Source organism: Magnolia sinica, chromosome 14 (genome assembly GCF_029962835.1).
Source record: "Magnolia sinica isolate HGM2019 chromosome 14, MsV1, whole genome shotgun sequence".
NCBI classification, from domain to species: Eukaryota; Viridiplantae; Streptophyta; class Magnoliopsida; order Magnoliales; family Magnoliaceae; genus Magnolia; species Magnolia sinica.
In genome coordinates this window covers 7872636-7891827 of record NC_080586.1, presented here as the reverse complement: position 1 = coordinate 7891827, position 19192 = coordinate 7872636, and the positions used below count along the sequence as shown (strand labels likewise).

Below are 19192 nucleotides of genomic sequence, written 5' to 3'. Positions count from 1 at the left end.
GATCTCATGAAAACATCACGGTGGGCCCCACAGCTTTTTCTGCATGGACTGCCTTTCTTCCTAAAATGACCAAGATACCCGTTCCCCCTAAATTACAAGAATACCAAAATAATCAAATGACGAAAATGCCCTTCTTTTAAGCCTCCGATATTGAAAATGCCCCCGCAGAAGAACAAAAAACCAGTAAAACCCTACTGCGCTTGGAAATGGGATTCTTCCTCCTCAGAAAATCAATTCCCAGGATACCCTCATTTCTCCCTCGGAACTTCAGAATCCCCATCCTCTCCTTCTCCTCTCCTCCTCTCTCCACCCCACACTCGTACTCGCAACCTCCGCATTCCGACTCGCACCGAAAAATCCAATCTGACCTTACCATTTCTCAGACGCCCTCCAAAACCCTCCAAATTACGAAAATACCAAGCTCTTATCATCAAGGCCCCGGTGTCCGTTCCTTCGGTTCCCAGGTGATCTCCGAGCTCAGAACATCCGACGGTCTGACTGTCGATGACATCGTGGCCCGGTCATGGCCCATACTCGATGAGAACGAGAGCGATTGGAAGAGCCACTCGGCCGCGATTGCTCAGTCGATTCAGCTGATCAAGAAGCGGTTGCAGGTCTGTCGATCCTAGGCTTTTGTTTCTCTTTTTGTTGCATTGCTGGCATTTATCTGTGTTATTCTGTCATCGGTATGAAATGAATATGATTTACTTCTCAAGGAAATGAGTTTGAGTTCGTGTATGGATTTATATATGGATATAGGTGCACGCTACCTGTTCGATGGAATTTCTTGAATTTACCTTTTTTTTAAAAAAAAACCAATTTTTAGGCATTTATGTTGTATGCTGTTTGATCATGTGGCGGGCACCTTTTGTTAATCCTAATTGATCACGTGGTGGGCCCCATGGTGGATGGCAATATGCCAAGAATTTGCTACATTAGATGATGATATCGGTGCACGCTACCTGTTCGATGGAATTTCTTGAATTTGCCTTCTTTTTTTTTTTTTTTAGAAATAATAATTTTAGGCGAATATGTTGTATGATGTTTGATCATACGGGGGGCACCTTTTGTTGATCCTAATTGATCATGTGGTGGGCCCCATGGTGGATGTCAATATCCCTAGAATTTGCTACATTGGATGATCCTAATAACCGTACAAGTGGGCATCAAGTAAATGTTGATCATTGGATGTAATTGTCTATTTTCCATTGGATGGATAGGATCAGCTGATTGGTGTTAGCAGGGCATGGCTTGTCCCCTGATGTTTCTCGCCAGATTAATATCATCAGTTTTACAGAAATGTGAGCACTGCTGGCACTTTTGCTTGTTTGAACAGATAGCTGCTGTTCCTTTCAATCAAGCACGACAAGGTGCTTCCTTTTTTATTTTGAGGGGATCAAACCTCTGCCCACCTCACCGATTTAATGGTCTTTTGCTTTGCACCAAAAATTAGCACATGGCACAGTAGTCAGTGATCAGAATTACTGATATGGCAGGCCCCACTGCGGATCATCCATTCCAGAAAACTCTTATGGTTGGACAGCCTCAACCATCTGAACGGGGACCTGTAGATCAATATGGCAGGAAAGAACATTGGAAACATTTAGCATTGGTAGAGAAATTCCACCAATCATATGGTAGGTTTGGTCTAGAAGATAAACACATCCTATTATATTATAGCGAACAGTGTCAAAACATTCCATTTTCTTATAGTGGCTCATCCATGGTGGGCCCACCTGGGAACATGACTGTCGTGACACTTCGTATTTTTCTGCAGCACACAGATGAAAAAACTTATTTTCTATTTCACCATACATCATCATCTTTACCTTCGATTTTCCTGAAATTGAATTTGCTGCGTCTATATTAAATCTATGGAAGTTTCCATTTCACATGAGTATTATGCATCTTCATGGCTTATATCCATGGTTTTAATTTAAAATGTATATGTCAACAGTGGAGAAAGATGATACTCAGAGTGGAACAGCTGTCTGCAGAATTGAACAAATCAGACCTTTGGGATGACCCTGTTTATGCTGGCAGGGTTAGTCGTGAGCATGGGATGTATATGGGCAAGATGAAAGAGGTGAACAGATTCGAGCAAGCACTGCTTGAGCACATTGATATGCTGAAGCTTGCACGTGAAGAGAATGATAGAGAATTGGAATCGGTGGGCACTCACTTCTAGGCATGTATTTCGTCTGCTTCCCATCTCAGGTTTTAGCAGGCGTTATGTTTTGGCAGAAAAATGGAGCAAATGCTGCCAATGAGTATAAAAATCAATGCCGTATTTGCACTTTGTGAAAAATTTTGATGTGCGTGCATGCGTGCGAAAATTAACAAGAACTTTCATTGAATAACAAGTGCTGAGGTAGTGCGAAATACAAGCGAAGGAAAACAAAAAACAACTAAAAAGAGCTACCCAAGCTCTCAACCCAATCCGAAACAAGAGAGAGCAATAGTAAATACCCCCTTCTCATGATTAATTACTATCTTCTTTTAAAACAATAACAGACCATTTCCAAACAAAAGGAAAAGCCTCTCACCTCCATCTGCAACTAAGGCATCTGCTGGGGTCCTTACTTTTGCTCCGGTGGTAGATTTTAAGGAGTTTCAACACCCGGTCAAGGGTTCCAGTACCCATAGATGGTGAAATTCCACTAGCGTGAGTGTGTGTGTAAAAAAAAAAAAACACAAAACTAAGGCATCTGCTGCAAAATTTCCTTCCCTAGGCGCCTGAGAAGAAGTTAAGAAACATCCCCATGAACTTTCTAATCTCTTGAAACTAATTAGCTGTCCTTCGAGGAAACCTGTGAGCACATTTATCACATTGGCAGAGTCTGTCCCCTGTCCCCTATCTCTACTCATTGGAGTCTTACAACATGAACTGCTTTATAAATTTAAGCTTCAACATCTCGGCCAGAGGCAGCTTTCAAACTGAGGGACTCCCTGTGCTTCTTCTCCTTCTATCCTCCACAGCCCCTCAACTCCATCTGTAGTTATGGCATCCACTTCAGAATTTCCCACTAACTTCTAGTCCCATAAAAAGAGAAAGCATATTCTATTGTGTTTGTGGAGTCCCCTTCAATGATGATTGGATAGAAGGACAATCAAGCAACCTCCGTGGTCCCATCCATGAAGCCGTTCTCTCTGCCTCTCCCTTAGTTTCACAATCCTTCTAACTAGGTGCAGCTCCCACTTCGAATCGTGCTTCGAACTTGCGCTCTGGCTCCCGCTTCCTACCTGTTTATACTCTAAGACATTTTGAAACAGACATTTCTCCTATCTTGCACCCGAATCTGTTGCTGTGTTGCTTCACGCTTTGTGCAACTATAATCCCTACCTAATAGGTCCCTGTTAGACCCTGATTAATCTCCCCTTCTTGAGAATCATGCTGGCAATTCCTGCCGGGCCTAGGTTAACAAGCGAACTGCCATCAAAATTTAGCTTCAATATTTTGGCTGGAGGCAGCTTCAGTACTGAACTACTCTGCTTCATCTCCTTCTATCCTCTGCAACCTTCATGCACTCTTCTAAAGTAGTTGAAGATGTGGACAATTTTGTTGAACACACTCTTTTTGGAAATATGTGTGCGATTTCATCTATCAAGAGCTTAGGGGCCATCTGGAAATTCTGCCAAATCGGGATTGGTTCTCAATTTGAGTGGAACCCATTCGCTAAGTATATTGTGTTGCTGAAAACTTTGAAATTATCTTGCAAATCAGGCAAAGAACATCTCAATGTTATGTCATTCTTTTAATCAGTTGTGTTTGAGTATTCTTCGACTGTTTCTTTGTTAGTGTGTCTAATTTTGTTTTACTCGTTTGTGGTTGTTTTCTTTTCTTGCATTTCGGTGTGCTTCTTAATAAATTTGTTATTATCTCTCAGAAAAACAATGTTGACTTGATTATGGATTTTATACTGTGTGTATTTTGAAGCATGCAGTACTGATAGTTTCTGTTATATTCATCTCATCATTTATTTATTTACTCTTTATAGGACTCCATGAAAGCTTTACTGAGGATGAGAAGAATTGTGAAGGAGAAAGAACTTGAGGCATTGTTAGCTGGAGATCGTGATTCTTGTTCTTGCTTTATAGAGGTTATTCATTTTTCCCCATGTTTTTGTAACATTTTTAAATGCAGGAAGGAACAGATTGAAGTCAGTTTCCCTCAATTTCAGAGTTGGTTTCTTATATCATACTTTCTCAACAAGTCATCTGCAAATATAACCTTTCTCTAATAACATGTTTGTCAGCAGTCACCTTTCTCAATACTTGTTCCTATCCTCTCCAAGATGTACACAATAGCCAAATGAAAATAAGATATGTTGTCATCTTCTTTCTTTGGTTAGATTAGATTGATGATCACATGGAGATGTTTCTCTCTCATTTGGGAGATGGTGATCGTGAAAGGAAGGTAGGATTCGCTTGCTCCAGTGACAAGAGTTGAGGGAGGAGTTGCAATGGACTGTGAAAGGAGTCAGTTCTGATCAAGTTGGCACAGTTGAGAGAGGAGCAGGGATAGAGGAGGAAGCTTGTAGTGAGATGGACGTAGGTCTCAGGGAAACAATCGTACTGGATTAAGGCGACTGTCATTATCTGGAAGAGGAGGCAAGAAGGTGACTGCTGATGATGGAGCTCCAGAGGAAGATGGTGATAGTGGTAGTGAAGAGTGGATAGTGGTGGAGAAGAGGAAAAAGGGCCTTCGTATTGGGGACAAGCCCCCTACAGGAACTTCCCACTCTCTATGTAGATCCCGGAGTGTTCGGAGTATGAGTTTAGGAGGGTCTTCAAGAAGTATGGAGTGTTGAGGGAAGTTTGTATTCCAAGGATTTGGGGGTTGGTTGTAGTTAGGGGGTTTGCCTTCATCCATTTTGATAGTTTGAAGGAGATTAGCCAAGTGGTCGTGGATCTGAAAGGGAAGAGGTTTGGCGGGTAAAGATATCCGTGTAGAAAGCCCATTTTGGTTCGAAGGTGGTGAATAGCTCTGTTGGCAGCAAGGACGAGAAAAAGGAGAAAGGTAAGGCTTTGGTAACGAGAGGAAAGGAAAAGGAAGTGGAGGGAAGGCTTGTAGATAAAAAGATGATGGTCGCTAGAAAGTCATACAGAGAAGTGGTTGTTGCGAGTTTGTTGGAGTAGTTGAAGGGGAGGGTGGGCGTGTGGGAAAGGCGACACCAGTGAAGCCATCAAACCCCTCGCGTTTGTTAACAGGTGGGTGTGGAAGGAGGGAACAACAACTGGCTTGGAGGTGAGGGTCAATTCGCTGGTGTTGGAGAATGCGTGGAGGGCTTTGCAATGGAGTCTGGTGCGACTCCAAAAGGAGCTTTGGTGTCTGGTTGGGGATTGGCTCAATCAGTGTTGTGAGGTGGGGAAGACGATGGAATCATTAGGCCTCTTGGTGGCCCAAAGGTGTGGATTTTAGTATGGAAGGACACTAACATTGATAAAATCATCTTCCTTGGCTACCTGTATAAGGACGGTCCAATAAGGTTGGTCTGCAGGTGAAAGGAGAAATCAAAGTTTGGTTGGGTGGATGGTTGGCTCCATCTTTGGGACATGTCACTGGAGCTTTGGTTCCCGAAGGCTATTACAATTATCGGTTCTTGCTTCGGAGACGTCATCATCATTGATCCGACGGGTGAACAAAGCTTAGGGCGAGAAGAGTATATGCTTGAGAAGGAAGAGATCAAACTCTATCCATGCTTGGATTTGGATAGTTGTTGTTGAGAAGAAGGTGTTGTTCAGGTAATGCCGAAAGAGGTTGAGGGGAGCAAGGCCACCTTAGAGAGGTTGTGGGGTCCCAGATGAGGCCCGACCTAGTTAATTGGATATGGGGGTGCAATGTCGGAGGAAGGTGTATGAGATCAGTGTTCTTATGGAGTACCAAAGTCCACCCAGATCACATGTTCAACTGAGAGATGCATGTAGGTGGGTGGCTGGACTAGCATCTCGCTTAGGGTGACACATGGTGTGAGGTGGAAGGTAGTGGGCTATTGTCATCTGTTAACTCTCATGGCGTCGAGATCCCAAAAGCCTGCCAATTGTCCCGGCTCGGTCCAAGGCTGGTATGGATTCAGATGAGGCTTAAGAGGTGTGGTGTCATGAGATGGAGGCTCGGGAGCCATGTGGCAGGCCTGACGAGGAGGAAGTGATGCATGGCCTAAGCAACGCCAATCTTGATGTGGAGAGTGTTGACATATATGACGCTCAAGGGATCTTAATGCGAGTAAGTCAATGGTTGCATTGATACATGTCCTTTGCTCAAGTGGAGGTGAGCGAGGCACTCTTGTAGGCTCTAAGTGACTTTAACCCTTTTCTCTGCTCATGTGGGAGTCAACTTATTCTCCCACACGTCTGGGGACATATCCAAACGAGTTTGCTACTTCAAATTCTCCATTCTCGCCTTCTCAGAGCCTTCTCCCCTTCCGCGATCAGTCTTTTTCAACCCCATGGTGGGGCCCTCTGAGGCAGGGACAATGATTGAGGCCCTTGTGTCGTAAGTTAGAGTAGGATACATGACGCAGGACAACCCTAATTATGATGCATGCTCATGGACACAATTAAACAGTGGAAATAAAAGGAATAAATGATCTAAAATTCTAACAGTAATCATCATAACTGAGAAAATCATAAAGGAAACATGCAATGGAGCGGGCCATCACTACAACCATGGGTTATGGAATTCAATTACTACTTGGGTTGGATCCGGCGAGGGATGAGACCTCCCGATCTTGCATGGTCACACCCAATCGATCAATAAAGATCACTAGTCCGAAGAACCAAGAAGTTTCTCGGATTAGGGATTTGAGAATTTGTGGATTTAGGGTTTAGATCGGTTCTCAAGATTTTGATCGAAGAAGGATTAGCCAAAACTGGAAAATAGAAGGAAGAAAATTATTACCTTGAAGAAGTTGGAGGGGCACAAGAAGAAATTAGAAGAAGAAGATCGAGGGGAGAGAAGAAGCACCATTAGAGAGAAGAGAGGAAGGAGGCAACCAAAGGGTTTGCTTTTCATTCATCAATAGTTGAAATTCGTGTTTAGGGCTTTACCCCACTTAAATAAGCACATAAAGACATAAAATTACTAAAATACCCCTAGGATAAGCAAATAAAGATATAAGATTACTAAAAGACCCCTAACTAAGTCAAAAAACGCGCAAATAACATAAGTATGGGAAAGTTTGGGCGCTCAGTCTTCTTTCTCCAATCTTCCTTCACATGTGTCTTCCCTAAGTGGGGTCTTCTATATGTCCAATCACATGTGAAAGGTCTTCAGCTCCTCAATATTCGCCTATCCACAAGGACGACACTTGTGGTTGGCGCTTTTTTCGTTGGTACACCTTGAATGCACCTGTGTCCGCATCAATTCCCCTCGGGTGAGAAAAACTCGACTCCGACAAGTTGAAACTTTTGTAGCGCTCGAGGAGATTTGGATCAATACCCTGCAATGCGTCGCCCGACAGCCACGTAGATTCAGACGATGGTTTGTTTTTCCACCTGACAAGATACCTTTGGAAACCCCCATATCTCGTGGATACTATTTCGTCATCCAAGATTTCCTCAATTGCTTCTTTATGGGTAATGGGTGGAGGAGGGGGTGGAAGGGGTTGGGTAGCAAACTCAGAAAAAGGCCATGAAAGGGACGATGTATCAACAATGGGAGTATGGGCACGGACTAGATCTTCCACATTCAAAGTTGGATTAATGCTCATTTCAGGTGGAAGGTCAACCCGATACGCATTGGACCCAACCTTTTGTAATATCTTGAATGGTCCAGCACTACGCGCTTGTAATTTCTTTGCAGATCCTTGAGAGAATCGCTCTGGCTTTATTCGCACCATTACATAGTCTCCTTCTTGAAATTCTTGCACTCTACGATGAGAATCAGCTGAAACTTTATAATCATCATTGCTCTTATTTAACCGCTGTCTAATATGTGTATGCAAATCATGAATATGGTGTGCGAATGCATCGGCTGACTCAGAAGACCTTTGGGTAACAGGCATAGGTAAGAGATCTATGGGCATTTTAGGTTTATAACCACTTACAATTTCAAAAGGACTCAACCCTGTAGATCTATTAACTGACCCATTATAAGCAAGTTCAGGAGTTGGTAAAATTAGGTCCCAAGTCTTAACATGTTCACCCACTAGACAACGTAGAAGATTTCCAAGGCTACGGTTTACCACTTCAGTTTGACCATCTGTTTGTGGGTGGTAAGCAGTAGAAAATTGCAAACGAGTTCTCATAATGTGCCACAGTGTCTTCCAAAAATAGCTAGTAAATCGAGCATCACGATCAGACACTATGGTTTTAGGTAACCCATGGAGACGCACCACACCATCAAAAAAAAGACTAGCAACATGAGACGCATCTGACGTCTTCGAACATGGGAGGAAATGCGCCATTTTAGAAAAACGGTCCACAACGACAAAAACGGAATCGTGCTTTTTTATAGTCTTGGGAAGCCCGAGCACGAAGTCCATACTAATGTCCTGCCACGGAGCATGTGGCACTGGCAATGGCGTGTACAGCCCGGTATTTTGCTTTCTTTTCTTTGCCAGCTGACATGTTCGACACTGCCCTAAAACTTTGACTACGTCTCGCTTGAGGCTTGGCCAATAGAAACGATCTTCCATGAGGGCAATGGTCTTATCACGACCAAAATGGCCAGCTATCCCTCCTGAATGAAGCTCCCAGATGAGGAATTCACGAAGGGACATATGGGGAATACAAAGTCTGTCTCCCTTGAAAAGAAAATCATCTTTAAGAACATATTCACCAATAATATGCTGGTCACTAGAGAGCGACGCGTAAGTATCCCCAAAATCAGGACATATGGGGTATTCATCTTTCAGTTGCTCAAATCTGACTACCTCTACACTCAAGGAGTTGAGCAACGCCACTCTCCTACTAAGGGCATCCGCTGGTTTGTTTTCAACCCCGGCCTTGTGTTTCAAAACAAACGAATATTCCTGAAGAAACGATACCCACTTGGCATGCCTTGGGTTGAGTTTCTTCTGAGAATACAAATATCTCAAAGCCTCATGGTCAGAAAACAAAACGAATTCTTGCGGTAGGAGGTAGTGTCGCCAATGTCTCAGGTATTACACTACCGCATAAAATTCTTTGTCGTAAGTGGAGTATTTTTGTTTTGCCTCATTCAGTTTCTCACTGAAATAGGCCACTGGGTGTCCTTCTTGACTCAACACTCCACCTATACCGACACCAGACGCATTGCACGCTACTACAAAGACTGTAGAAAAGTCAGGTAGACGCATGACGGGAGCTTCCACCATCTTGCCCTTAATTTCTTTAAAAGCCTTGACGGCGGCTTTAGACTACACGAACTCTCCCTTTTTCATACACTCGGTAATGGGAGCCATGATCGTGCTAAAACCCCTAATGAACCGACGATAAAAAGTTGCTAGGCCGTGAAAACTTCGCACCTCATGAATGTTCCTTGGTTCTGGCCACTCAACTATGGCCCTGACTTTTTCAGGGTCTGCGCGCATCCCTTCAGATGACACTATAAATCCTAAGAACACAACTTGGTTAGACATGAATGCACATTTCTTAAGATTAGCATACAACTTTTCCTTCCTAAGGACACTATAGACCTTCTTTAAATGTTCAAGGTGTGATTCCTTAGTGGTACTATAAATAAGAATATCGTCAAAGTACACCACTAGGAATTTTTCCATGAACGGCCTCAAAGTTTGTGTCATCGCCCGCATGAAAGTACTGGGTGCGTTAGTCAAGCCGAAGGGCATGACCAACCACTCATACAACCCATCTTTCGTTTTAAACGCCGTCTTCCACTCATCTCCTGGGCGTATACGAATTTGGTGATATCCACTCGAGGTCTATCTTAGAGAATATAGTGGACCTGACCATCATGTCAAGCATATCATCAAGTCTAGGTATAGGGAACCTATACTTGACAGTAATTTTGTTTATGACACGGCTGTCCACACACATGCGCCACGTGCCGTCTTTCTTTGGCGTCAACAATGCAGGCACGGCACACGGGCTCATACTCTCTTGGATGAAACCCTTTTGCAGAAGCTCATCAACTTGCTTCTTCAACTCTGCATGCGCTGCAGGGTTCATCCTGTAGTGAGGAAGGTTCGGTAGAGTAGACCCTGAGACAAGATCAATGGCATGCTGTATGTCCCTCATAGGTGGCAACTCATTCGGTAAGTCTTCAGGAAATACATCACTGTATTCCTTCAGGACCGAGGTCACCTCACAGGGCAACTTTGATGGAACCTCAGGTGTAATTTCTCTAGCCACAAGGGCATACACCATAGAATCCTCCTTAGCCTGTTTTTCAAACTCTCTTGCGCTGATTATATGTAAAGACTTAGGTTTGGATTTCCCCATTTCTCTAGCCTCACTTGCCTTCTTATCCTTCTTCTTCCCTAGTGTATTCTCAGGTGGCATGAGATTAAGTTTGATCTTTTTACCATTATACATAAAAGTACACGCATTCGAACGGCCAAAGATCGTGACATCATTATCGAATAGCCACGGTCTACTTAGGATAACATGTCCCACATCCATAGGTAAAACATCACACCACAGGGACTCTTTGTATGACCCAAACTCGATGGGGACTAGACATTGCTGGGTGACAGGTAGGGATGTCTTGTCAACCCAAGAAACTTTATACGGGTCTGGATGAGGTGTGGATTTTAATTTTAAGCGATCTAAGGTGCTAGTGGAAATCACATTCTGACAACTTCCACTGTCTACTATCACCTTACAATTCTTTTCACCACACTTGGCAATAGTGTAGAAGATAGTGCTTCGACACCAGTCAGCACTACTTCTAGACTGAGCTAACACACGCCTGACTACTGCAAGCGTTGCTTCTCCATCCACTTCTTCATCAGTAAGTCCTCCTTCAGGGTGATACTCTTCAACTTCATAATCACCTTGGTCATCTCTACCCTCGTGGGGCTCACCTATAACTAAGGCTCTCCCACGGCTCTTCGTAGGACACTGATTAGACATGTGGCCAAGGTTGCCACACTCATAGCACCTCACTTGGCTCATGTTACTAGGACCGGCACCAAGAACCCCTTTGCCCTTGTCCTCCCTAGGCCTAGGCAGAATGGTCGCCTGTGCCCTAGGTTGACTACCAATATTAGGTCTAGTTCCTTGGGAACTAGATCTAGCATTGAAGTTTCGGGACTCAAAACGACGAACGACAGGAGCCTTCAGATATTGCTCTAACTCCTGCACGACTTGATATGCTTCATCTAAGTCCGTTAAGGGCCGAGTAATAAGCTCGTGCTGAAGATCAGCACAAAGGCCCGTCTTAAAATGTGAGAGCGTTACTAGAGGGTCTTCTCGGATGTCACATCGCATCACATACTCTTCAAATTTAGCGATGTAGTCAGCGGCAGGCATTGACCCTTGGCGTAAGGATTGCCATTGGTCAAGGAGCTTCTGACGGTATGAGAGAGGAATGTACTTCTCCTTTAACTTCTCTTACATCTCATACCAATGTGTGATAGGGGCTCTACCAACTCTCTCTATCCTACGCTCGGTGTTGGTCCAGAAGAGCTTGACTTGACCCACAAGCTTCATCTTAACAAACCGCATTTGACGGTTTTCCGACATGCCATACCACTCAAAGTAGTGGTCCATGTCAGCAACCCAGTCAAGGAACGTCGTGGGATCCAAGCGCCCATCAAAACTCGGGGCCTCAACTCTCACACTCTTCATCGCACGCTCATCTGGATCATAGCGGTCTTGATGACTACATGTGGCTCGTGCCTCTCGCACCACACCACGACCGTTACCACGATCTCTATCATCACTACCACCACGTGTGGCAGCGCGTTCTTCAATGATTCCTTCCACTTGGGAGTGCCCATCTTCCCCTACAACGGGGTTTTCCTTTTGGGACGCCTCTAGTTGCTCCACCTTAGTCATGGTAGTGGTAATTTGGTTCTCAAGGTGGGCAAACTCACGCCTTTGACCCGCTTCTAGGGCGGTTATCTTTTGTATCAATTGAGCAAGTTGCTCAGATAACTGCTCATTATTCATGGTAGGTTGAAGTCCGAAACCTCTACCTCTTCTCGTGGGCATACAATGAAGACTTGAACCAAACTCTACCTAACTAGACTACTAGGTGTTATGACTTTCAAGATGAATGCGATGAATGCAAGACTACTATGAACTGACACAATTAAGTTGAAACAGGAAACAACTCAAATTTGAAAATTTTTCAGATTAGGAACTTTCTAAAATTGGAAAGTTTCTAAAATTGAAAACTTTCTAAACCTGAAACTTTCCTAAGTTAAACCTAAAAATCAAAACCCTAATTTGATAACTCGATCTAGACAAAAACCATGCAAGCCTAGGCTTTGATACCAAATTTGACGCAGGACAGCCCTAATTATGATGTATGCTCATGGACACAATTAAACAGTGGAAATAAAAGGAATAAATGATCTAAATTCTAACAGTAATCATCATAACTGAGAAAATCATAAAGGAAACATGCAATGGAGCGGGCCATCACTACAACCATGAGTTATGGAATTCAATTACTACTTGGGTTGGATCCGGCGAGGGATGAGACCTCCCGATCTTGCATGGTCACACCCAATCGATCAATGAAGATCACTAGTCCGAAGAACCAAGAAGTTTCTCGGATTAGGGATTTGAGAATTTGGGAATTTAGGATTTAGATCGGTTCTCAAGATTTTGATCGAAGAAGGATTAGCCAAAACTGGAAAATAGAAGGAAGAAAATTATTACCTTGAAGAAGTTGGAGGGGCACAAGAAGAAATTAGAAGAAGAAGATCAAGGGGAGAGAAGAAGCACCATTAGAGAGAAGAGAGGAAGGAGGCAACCAAAGGGTTTGCTTTTCATTAATCAATAGTTGAAATTCGAGTTTAGGGCTTTACCCCACTTAAATAAGCAAATAAAGACATAAAATTACTAAAATACCCCTAGGATAAGCAAATAAAGATATAAGATTACTAAAAGACCCCTAACTAAGTCAAAAAACGCGCAAATAACATAAGTATGGGAAAGTTTGGGCGCTTAGTCTTCTTTCTTCAATCTTCCTTCACATGTGTCTTCCCTAAGTGGGGTCTTCTATATGTCCAATCACATGTGAAAGGTCTTCAGCTCCTCAATATTCGCCTATCCACAAGGACGGCACTTGTGGTTGGCGCTTTCTTCGTTGGTACACCTTGAATGCACCTGTGTCCGCATCAATACACTATTCAAGGTGGAGCCTCGCCTTGCTTGGTTCCGGTTTCTATGGAGGAAGGCTACAACGAAGTGGGTGCTTTGCTATGAATGGGAGATCTCTCCGAGGCTCCGGACGTTATGTATTATAGGCTTCTACTTCAAATTCGAAGTTCTTCGGTGTCCTTTGATAGGCATTAGAGGGTACAATGGAATCTTATTTGATGGGAGTGCGTGGGGCCTTGCCTCAATAGTTTGGGGCAAGCGATGGATTAGGGATGTCATTAGTCACATCGGCAGATTGGGGCAAGCGATGGACACATCCAAACGGATTCGCTACTTCAAATTCGCCCTTCTCGAGTTCTCAGAGTCTTCTCCCTTCTGGCAACCACAGTCTTTTCAACCCCCATGGTGGGGCCCTCTGAGGTAGGGGCGGTGATCGAGGCCCTTTTGTCGTAAGTTAGAGTAGGATACGCTATTCAAGGTGGAGACGAGCCTCGCACCCACTTCAAGCCGCATTGGAGCCCTGTTCATCTAATGTTAGCTAAATTGGTCTTAAGCTTAATTATCACCCACTTCAAGCATCATTGGAGCCAATTTGTGACTCTTTTTTTTTTTGGCCACCGGATATTTTGGATTACTTTTTCTTTTTAAGAGTAGGATTTTTTATTAAAAAGAGAAAAAAGCAGCACAAGAAGAGAAGGAAAAAAAAAAAAAACAGGACTGCGAAACATATTGGGCTCCAATTAGCTTGCTTGGGAGTCAAGCTGTGACTTGAAGTAAAAAGTCAGCCAATTAGGGCCTGAAGCACCCGGGGCACTGAGATTCCAAAGCACCACCTTGGAAGATGAGGTTGCGACTATGCTATAGTCGAAACTTGATAGTGGGGATACTTAAGACAGAGACATGAGTATTTTGTGGATGGCATCCCGTGTTAGCTGACACATTACCCTTTCTGTGATGTAGCTTTTCTGCAGACTATATATAGGAGAATGATCCAATAGAGTCGACATTATGTTAAGTTCTGAATTGGTTGAGCTGTTGTGGGGTCCACCATTATGGGTATGTGGAATCCAAATTGTGCATCTAGCGTGCATCCCCATGTTCACCATACATCCTATCAATTATCACAATCCAAAACTATGTGGCCATAATACAGGGAATAGCGTAAAATCACACCAAAAACCGCTAAATTCACTTGGTATGGCCAGAGTTTTGGAAAGGCCTGCTTTTTTGGGTCCCTTCATCCTGGTAGGGTGAATAAGATGAGTGGATTGGATGCATGTTCACAACATGGTGGTCCCCATCATGACCTTAACGTGTATGTCTTTGTTCATGTGAGTCAATTTTCTTGTAGGAGTTGAGAAATTTTATATAGCTTGATGGCGATTATAGGTTGATGTATTGGCAGTTAGCACATGTGAGACATTTTCAAGCAGGAGTCTTTAGATCAAGGATTGAAAATTGTTTTTGGTGTGTACTGTATCAATCACCACCAAAACCAGACATATTGCCCTTGATGCAGGATGCATAATCTAGACTAAATATGACGCAAAGAAATTATAAAGGGATTAAAGAGCAATTCAAAGTATAAGATATACGAACCCACCACAAATATAAGAAATCAAATAAACAATAAAATTCAGATTTCAATGTAAATCACAATCCCACAATAAACTAAACCAGAAAAAGAAATCAAATAAACAATAAAAATTCAGATTTCAAGCTAAATCATAATCCCACAATGAACTAAATCATATAAAACATGAATTTCAAAGGATCAATGGAAGGTAGAACTTCCCCTTTAGCATAGGCTTAGGTCTAATTCAAAGGGGTTGATTTGGTCTTTCTATGGTTAGGGATATGAGAATCTAGGGTTGTGGATTTGAAAGGAATTAGGGTTGAAGGATTTGGGAATTTAGGATTCTATATGGAATTGAGGATTAGGGTTTCATAGGGAACCGAGGATTAGGGCTTGGGGAAAGAATTAGGGTTTGTAGTAGAATATGAGTTAAGGTTTTAGGCTAGGGTAGGGATAGGAAGATGGATTGAAGAAAGGGAAGAAAATGGAGAGAAGGGGCTGACTGTACGGTTGTACGACCCTGTCCGTACGTGTAGGTGCTGATGGTGATAGGTTGGGTTTGGTGGAGTGAGGAATAAGAAAAGATGGGTTTGGGGTAATGGGTTTAGGTTAAGGAAAGAGTAAATAGATTTAGGATTTGGAGAAGAAAAGTAGAAGAAAAGAAGGATTTGAGAAGAAGAGAGACGGGAAAAATACATATTCAAAGAGTAACAAAGATGATAGATTAGGCTTCACACCATTTATCTCCATTCACAAGAGATTTTTTTTTAAATCTCAAAACAAGAGAGATTTAAAAAATAAAAATAAAAATTCAAAATGTTCAATAATGGGATAGGGCTGGACACCCAAGCCTTTTATAGTCTCAAGAGGGACTTTTTACAAAAAGATGCTCTCAAATGAAAATCCTCACATAAAGACACTCAATGAAATAACATTTTTTCCTAACTCCCTAATCTCAACAAAATATCAAAATAAATCCAACATGAATAATCAATAAAATAAAATAAATAAATCTAAAACATCCTAAAATCTACAATCAATGTGATCTAAGATTACAATGATCCAACCGTCTGATCAAAGCATCCTCAAGATCCAACCATCCGATTGACGTGTCCTCACAATTGAACAGTCCAAAATCTTCAATAAGCAACCCACATGCATCTTCTTAGCGTAGGATCTTCGAAGATGCACGATCATGTACATGGGGTCTTCAATGTGGCCCACCTAGGCCCATGTAGTGGTCACCAAGCCATAGTGAAACTGGAGTTGATCTCCTCCTCTAGTATACTATGTAAGGTGCTCGAATGTCATCATCAGTCCTGTGTTGGGCTTTTTTTTTTTTGGCCCAATACATCTATATCGTTTATAAGAAACCTTTTCATCTCGGGTGACATGTACCAATCTGGGATGATTCTTTAAACCTTTAGATAGCTTAATGGCTATTATTACCTTAATGTATTGGCGCATGTGATGCAGGTTCAAGCAGGAGCCGGGGGGACAGAGAGCATGGACTGGGCTGCCATGGTTATGAATATGTACAAAATGTGGGCTGAACGCCGTGGATTTGGAGTCGCTATAGTGGATGAAATGCCTGGTGAGATTGCAGGAATCAAGGTTCATTTTCTTACCTTTGCAACTACTTGTGTTTATATACACAATTGTAAACGTATGGTATAATTGCTTTTATTTAATTTCATTAGATACTAACCTTTTTAAAAAAAGGTAATACTACCAGGGATTGAACCCTGGATCACTTGCACACACTACACTCTCTACCAGCTCATCTAATGAGCAGGAGACTTCATTAGATGCTAACAACAATTCTCTTTTGGATGTTTCTAATTTTTTGGAACTCTGGAGCATTGGAAAATGGCATTATTTATCTGATCTTAGCTCAATATGTTTTTCAGCGGGCAACCATCAAGGTAGATGGTGAGTATGCATTTGGATATGCCAAAGCAGAAGTTGGGGTCCATAGATTGGTGCGAATTTCACCTTTTGACAGCGGAAAGCGCCGGCACACTTCATTTGCTGCTGTAGCTGTAATACCAATCTTGGGCGATGTCTCTACTCGGTTTCAGATCAATGAATCTGATCTTCGAATTGAACGGTTTCGTTCTGGAGGTGCTGGGGGCCAGCATGCTAATACGACAGATAGTGCAGTGAGAATAGTACACATTCCCACAGGAGTCACTGCAACTTGTCAAAATGAAAGGTATGTAAATTGACCCTGATGTCTCCCCTTAATGCATGATCCTTGATCTGAGGATGTGGGTCCTCAGTTTGAACAAGTGAGGCCTATGCTGCATGGTCTAAACTGTTGACACGATGCCCTCACAGTGACTAGACCATTTCGAGAAAGCTCTCAATGGGACAATGGTAGCCATTTGGTTGCTAGTCTGCAAAGAGACATGATAAAAATTACAACAATGGTCGACATTCAAGTGGGAAGAGGCCAAAGGCAAGGATCTTCCAATCTGGGAGGTTCCATCATAATGGTTCATTCATGTGGGGATATGAGATCAATGGTCTCTGGATCAGCGAACCATGACCCCACATGTATAAACTGAAAATGAGTCAATACTGCAGACATCTGATTGAGGATCATGTGGCCTGTGTTATGTTATACATGGGAACTTTGTTCTTGATTTACTTGTTTATTTATTGGATAAATGCTTATTTTTTCCTTGATGGTTATTCTGAGCAACGGCTCCACATTAATTAAGCCATTGATACTGTTTGGAAGCAAAAATTATTATTTAGAAATCACGCAACATGAATTTCATGAGAATTCTAGTTGACTATACGGATTTTCTGCCCTAATTGCTGCTGAGTTGCCATTGTTATGTATGGCATCAAAATACTTACTCCTTCGCCTTTATCTACACTTCTTTCTTCACATCTTCAAGTTTCAATTTGTGCACTGACAGGTCACAGCATATGAACAAGGCAATGGCAATGGCTGTGCTTCAGTCTCGGCTGGATCAGCTTGAGATGGCCCGCCAGGCTCAGTTGAATGCACAACATACACAATCCCTCACCGATATCAGTTGGGGCAACCAGATTCGAACTTACGTTCTGCATGTATGCTTCAGATAGCTGGCATTACTTGGCTTACCTTATTTTTTTTTTTTTAAAAAAACCCACTAAATGCCTTTTTCTCTCCTCCCCATTTCTGCTGCAGCCCTATCGCATGGTCAAGGATCTCCGAACAAACTACGAAGTTTCAGACCCTGATTCTGTTCTCGAAGGTGATCTTGATGGCTTCATTTTGAGCTTCTTATCTGCTTCTTTGGACAAAGATGAAGATGTTATATGAAACAAGAATGACTACCACCTTCCTGAAACCCCCCCACTGATAAGAGGTGCGGCTGAACATGGCGATCTTTCTCATTACGTGGCTGGCTGATTTTGTCGGATTGCCATCCATGTGGGCAGTATGACCTGTCAAACTCGGAGTTTGGCGGTGAAGTTGGCAAGCAACATTGGCCACGCATTGATTCAGAATAGAGTAGGGAGAAATCATGAGTTCAAAGTTAGTTTTGACGTAAAAGAAGCTGATAATAATATTTTTAAGTGAAATTATGAGTTCAAAAGCAGTTTTCAAAAATTGCATATGTATTGTTAGTATGGGGTTATGCTCTGTTATTGCTGCTGTATTGAATTGTATGTTTTAGTCAATTGATATGATTTTATTTACAACTTGGAACCTTTTTTTATTTTTATTTTTATTTTATTTATTCTTAGCAGCTGCTTGATATCCTGCCCCAGTTGAAAATTTTGGCAATGTATATCAAGAGAAGTGGAAGTTCTCACTAGTGCTGCTATCTTTCCACATTGAAAAATGGGGCTTTGGGTGTGTTTGTTTTCCGTTGAAACGAAATGGAGAACTGTGGATTCCGTAAGGAAATCTGTCCGTTTGGTTTGCGGTGCAGTTTTCAATAGATTCATTCAGAAATGTGCCAAAGTCAACAGTTAATGGAGATGCAAATCAGTTTAACGATGATTTAAGGTTAGCAAATTTGCAGTCAGAAATCACCCACCATGATCAGAATAGTCCGTTTGATGCCGCAAATAGAAACTGTTCAATTGAGGACCGTCAAAAGGAAATGACCATCAAAACAATGGTCAAAAAGGAAAATGTCATACAGTAAATTTAAGATCATCCAACGGTGAAATTTTCAGACTGTTCAATCCTGAATGTGACCCACATTTTGGCTGTTCCAAATTGGCATGCTTGTATTGGTACACAGTGGGCAGTTGGCACCAGGAGCCCCTGCTTTACATTCAGGTTTTCAGTTTGAATGAAGTGCAGCTTATGGTTTGTGATCCCAAACGTTGATATCATGGCCTCACGGTGGATAGCTCAGTGGCAAAACCCTAGATTTGGAGATG

General features: G+C 42.5%; 1 protein-coding gene across 2 annotated transcripts; it reads left to right on the top strand.

Annotated features, from left to right (window-relative positions):
- The first annotated feature begins 52 nt into the window (after positions 1-52).
- LOC131225440 (peptide chain release factor PrfB2, chloroplastic-like) lies at positions 53-18499 on the top strand. 2 transcript variants are annotated; one of them, XM_058220972.1, is made up of 7 exons: positions 53-614; positions 1958-2170; positions 3999-4100; positions 16274-16411; positions 16708-17012; positions 17728-17881; positions 17982-18499. In XM_058220972.1, exons 1-7 carry the CDS (start codon positions 207-209, stop codon positions 18114-18116), a joined length of 1455 nt encoding a protein of 484 aa, XP_058076955.1. In that variant the 5' UTR covers positions 53-206; the 3' UTR covers positions 18117-18499. The 2 variants fall into 2 exon arrangements, with proteins under 2 accessions (XP_058076955.1, XP_058076956.1); XM_058220973.1 differs by lacking the exon at positions 3999-4100.
- Positions 18500-19192: the final 693 nt, after the last annotated feature.